At 34.0% G+C, this 4,738-nt stretch overlaps 1 protein-coding gene across 1 annotated transcript; it reads left to right on the top strand.

Moving 5' to 3' along the window:
- Nucleotides 1-3,736: 3,736 nt before the first annotated feature.
- On the top strand, nucleotides 3,737-4,738 carry LOC136065879 (probable inactive receptor kinase At5g67200; the record flags this gene model as incomplete). Its single annotated transcript, XM_065769670.1, has 1 exon — nucleotides 3,737-4,738. A coding segment is annotated over exon 1 (726 nt), but the record flags the coding sequence as incomplete, so codon positions are not given.

Raw genomic sequence — 4,738 nt, 5'->3', positions numbered from 1 at the left:
ATAAATAATATGCTAGATTATATCCCCTAAGACCATATAATTTTTATTGCAAGTATTTATATGGTAAACTATGAATGGTAGAAAAAAGTTATAAATTTATGTGAAAAGTGATAAACAAACAGTCATAATCTGTCATGTAGAATAGTTTTAGCTTTTTATATAATATTAAAATTACTCATTTTCATGAAGATAATAAAGGTAGGGTTTTTTTTTTTTTTTTTTTCAATGACAAAAGGGGTAGAGCTCATGATTTTTGAGGGCAGCCGTATTCACATAATTGATTGAATTTATCCTTGACGTGCACATAAAGCCCGAGTCTAATAATAATGTCTTATTATTGCATAGATGGACAAATTGGATTAATATATCAATGCAATATTGCAATGCGCTAGCATGCCTTGCAATGAAGTGCTCTCTCGAATATTCAATCACAAATAAAGTAATGCTTTTGTATAATGTTTTCATTGAAAAGTAATGTAAAATTCAAAGCTTTCAGATCGTCTTTTATATCTTGAAAGTAAAATATTAATAGAAATGGATTCTTTTCTAATAATTTGTATTAGTGATTCTTTGTAATTAGAAATTAATTGATTTTTTTTGTGTGCTAGGCGAGCATTCCATTAGCAAGTTCTATCATTAAGATGACGACAGTAACTAAAATGAAACATTGTTGAAATACTCAAGGACCAAAACAAAAGTTTAAAAATACAAGAATTAAAATGAAAATACTCTAAAATGTTGGGACAAAAAAGATATTTTTGCCTAATCTATAATTTACATCTAATCACACTATCTTTTATATATTTGTTTGCATGACATTTAACAATAATTATTCCTACTTATATATAGAACATTGTCCATTAACTTACTGTGACTTGTTAGGGTTTTTGTCTAATCTCTCTCTCTCTCTCTCTCTCTTAGGGTTTTTGTCCAATAACACACATGTACTATCTCTCTTAAGGTTTTTGTGGAGTAAATAACTTGGCTTTTAGGAAAAGGTCAAGCATTTTTTAATTCATCAATTACAAGGTTGGGTTTCACACGATTGAGGAATGTTGGTTTCAAGTACGAGATTGATTTTGTGGCATGGGTTACGCACGATTTTTATGGCATGGGTTCCATTGATGGTGGGTTTGGGTATGTGAACCACCCCTTTGCTAGGATTTATTTGAAAAATTGTGGGTAAGAGGAAAATGGAAAGAAAAGAGAGATTGTCATTGGTGTGTCATGCGAATTTCTCCCTTTGCACTAAAACTTTTTACTCGTTTGAAAAAAGTTTCATCTTTTCTTAAAAATTGTTGTTCATACCAAACACCATATTTTGTGTTTTCATTCTTAAAAAGAAAAATACTCATCATGAGTTTTCTAACCCAATATTTTGAAAACTGTTTTCATGTTAAAAACAAAAACATGAATGCTATAATCAAACAGACCTTAGGCTTTCAATGTAAAACTTTTTTTTTCTTTTCCAATGAAAAAAAAAAAAAAAAAGAGAGAGAGAGAGAATTTAATTGATTTTCTTTTATTAAATTAAAAAAAAAAAAGGGGTTTTCAAGGAAACTAGATATATCTTCTAACCAAACATTAGCATGTTCTATATATATTGAGCATGTCTTGTCAGGCAATGTGCAACATTGTTTCATTATTACTTAAATGGAATGTGCTCCATTTTTTATTTTATTTTTTAATTTCTAAGGGTTTTCCATACTTCATCTAGAATATGTTCACTTTGATTGGATTTCTGTTTTTGCTCATTTGACATTGAAGCTCGTGTCATTATAAGTGAATGTCCCTTAAAAATGACCTCTTGTTCTCCTACATCTGCTAATAGAATTGCACATGCAGCAACTATGGCTTTTACCTCTTTAGCATCATCAAAACAATTTTTCCCTTCTTACTCAACCCTGCAATTACTATGCCTTTTCGTCTCTAATGACCAATCCCACCCCTGCCATGTTAAGCTCTCAAAGATGCAGGGACGAAACTAAGATTCGAAGTTGGGAGGGCCAAAGTATAAATATAAAAAAGTTTATGAAAATCAAATCTAACATCTACACAAGCTTTGTCAAATTTCATCCCATTCGTTAACATTATAATCTCATATTTTCACAATTTGGATTGATACTGATTTAATCGGTGGTAATTTTTGGAATTTTGTTTGAAAATTTTCATGAATTGGAACATCAACACTAGAGGCAATGCTGCATTACTAGCTTCAAATTATTTGTAATTTTTTCTCTTAAAAAATCAAATATTATAGATAATTTTCCCATCATCAACCATTCAAATAAAAGTTTCATTATTTTCATATTATATAGCTCTATAGCTTCAAAATTTAGTCCAAAAATAAACCAACATACTCCACAAGCTACAACAACATTAATGTTAATAAATTTTTCTAAAAATAGTTAATAATTCCTAAAATAAATCAAGAAATGTTATCAATTAATACATTTATTACTATTCACTGCACACTTTTTGGAAGAAATTTTTTATTTTTCAGATTGGGAGGGGGGGGGGGGGGGGGGGCAATGCCCCCTCGGCCATAACGTGGGTCCGTCTCTGCAAAGATGTAAAACTTATATTAGGGTTATTCATATTTCGGAATCCAATGTTCATCAAATCTTCTTTTAATTATTTGTTCATATAAAGTGATATTATGGTTTATGTAGACACCATAAGTATTAAATCTAATAAAAACCTTATGCATGTGGAAATTGGTCATACACATCAAATCATCTAACAACCTTTCTTGGTTAAGGTATCCACAATTAATGAATGGCATAATCCATTTTGTCAAAAATCAACAATCACGACAAAAGGAGTGCTTTTTGAACATGATTTGGTCCATGTGGAATTTGGATGGTACTATGTGAGTCCTTAATAAGTTGGACTACGACTTAGCTTTAGGCATAAAGGTCTTCAATTACGAAGGGCATGGCAAACTCAAAGGTTTACAATTCAGCAACCGTACTTATTGCTCTATTATCCCATGAGTTTCACAGAATTAGCCGCTGCCGGCTGCCCACCTATATTGGCCTCGATCCTTCAACCAAAAACCATTTTGAAAACAAAACACATTAATCAATACATGTGACTTTGAAAGGGCGTGAAAAAGTATTACAATACTAAAACGTTTAGACTTTCTGACTTGTTAATAAGAGGATTTAAAGTAGCACCACCCGATTTAATTAGGTCCAAAAACCAAAATGACCTAACTAAATTTATTAGAAAATTTCTGTTTATTTTAGCATAAAAACTTAAGAGTTGTTTGGTAATGTTGTTCTAGTAACGTTATTTATATTTTTTGAAAATACATATGAGTGAAAAAATATATAAAAATACTTATAATGTTATTTAAAAACTAAAAATATCTATTTAAACACATGTATCACACATACCCTTATTTTTTCTATTTTACGTACTTGCTTTTTAAAACATTTCATATCAGATTATCTATTTTACACTAACTTTTATTAAGTTATCAATTTTTCTTAATTTCTTTTACTTATTTCACTTCCTTCACATATAACAACAATCGTTCACTCTTGAGATAAAAAAAAAATTAAATATAAAATGAATTATATTATAATAAATTTATAAATTTATATAAGTAGATACATACTGACGCGGGTTATTTTTAAACAAAACTATTTAAATTTTACACAATTTTCCTATTATACACTGAATTGAATGATAGTGTCTAATTTTATTTCATAAAAAAAATTCTTTAATTAAGCATTCACAGGCATGAAAAGGCAGGCATAGGCAATAGCCAAGGGCTCTAAACGCTTCCCAAGCCCCAACACCAATTTCCCTTCCCATTCCCCACTTTCACGTGACTGTCTAGTCAGTCTCCAGTTAAAACAAGCCAGCTGCTCCGCACCACACCCCAGAACACTAGCCCCACTCTTCTCCCTCTCCCCCTCATAAAAACAACAAAACATCAATACCTTCACTCTCTCACACTCACTCTCCGCCGCTTAAAAATGCTACTCCTAACAACACAACAATGAAACTTCAACACACAATGCCATTTACTCGAACAACCCCACTACTTTCTCTTCTCATCATCTTCTGCTATCTCTTCACCGTCATCGTCACCGTTCACTGTGTGGCCACCTCGAAATCTCCGCCGTTGGTGACTCCAACAGCGAACTTGATACTGCCATCCGACGCCGTTTCGCTGCTCTCTTTCAAGACGAAAGCCGACCTAGACAACAAGCTCCTCTACGAGCTCCACGAGCGCTTCGATTACTGTCAATGGCAAGGCGTGAAATGCGCGCAAGGCCGGGTGGTCCATCTCATTCTCCAAGGCTTCGGTCTCCGAGGCGAGTTCGCTCCCGACACTTTGACTCGCCTCAACCAGCTCCGAGTCTTGACTCTCACCAACAACTCGCTCTCCGGCCCGATTCCTGACCTCTCTCTACTCGTCAACCTCAAGTCCTTGATTTTAGACCAAAACAGTTTCTCCAGCTCTTTTCCTCCGTCGATTCTTCTACTTTTTAACCTCCAGGTACTTGATCTCTCGCACAACAATCTCACCGGTCCGATTCCCTACGGTTTGAACGAGTTGGACCGGCTCAGCTCTCTCCGGCTCGACTCGAACGGGTTCAACGGTTCGCTTCCTCCGCTGAATCAGTCCACTCTTCAAGTCTTCAACGTTTCGGCTAACAACCTCACTGGACCGATACCGGTCACGCCGACTCTCTTGCGCTTCGACACGACGTCGTTTCAG

The sequence above is a fragment of the Quercus suber genome, unplaced genomic scaffold (assembly GCF_002906115.3).
Source record: "Quercus suber isolate HL8 unplaced genomic scaffold, Cork oak 2.0 scaffold_1260, whole genome shotgun sequence".
Lineage (NCBI taxonomy): Eukaryota > Viridiplantae > Streptophyta > Magnoliopsida > Fagales > Fagaceae > Quercus > Quercus suber.
Note: the sequence above shows the minus strand (reverse complement) of the source record. Positions and strands in the feature narration are given on the sequence as shown.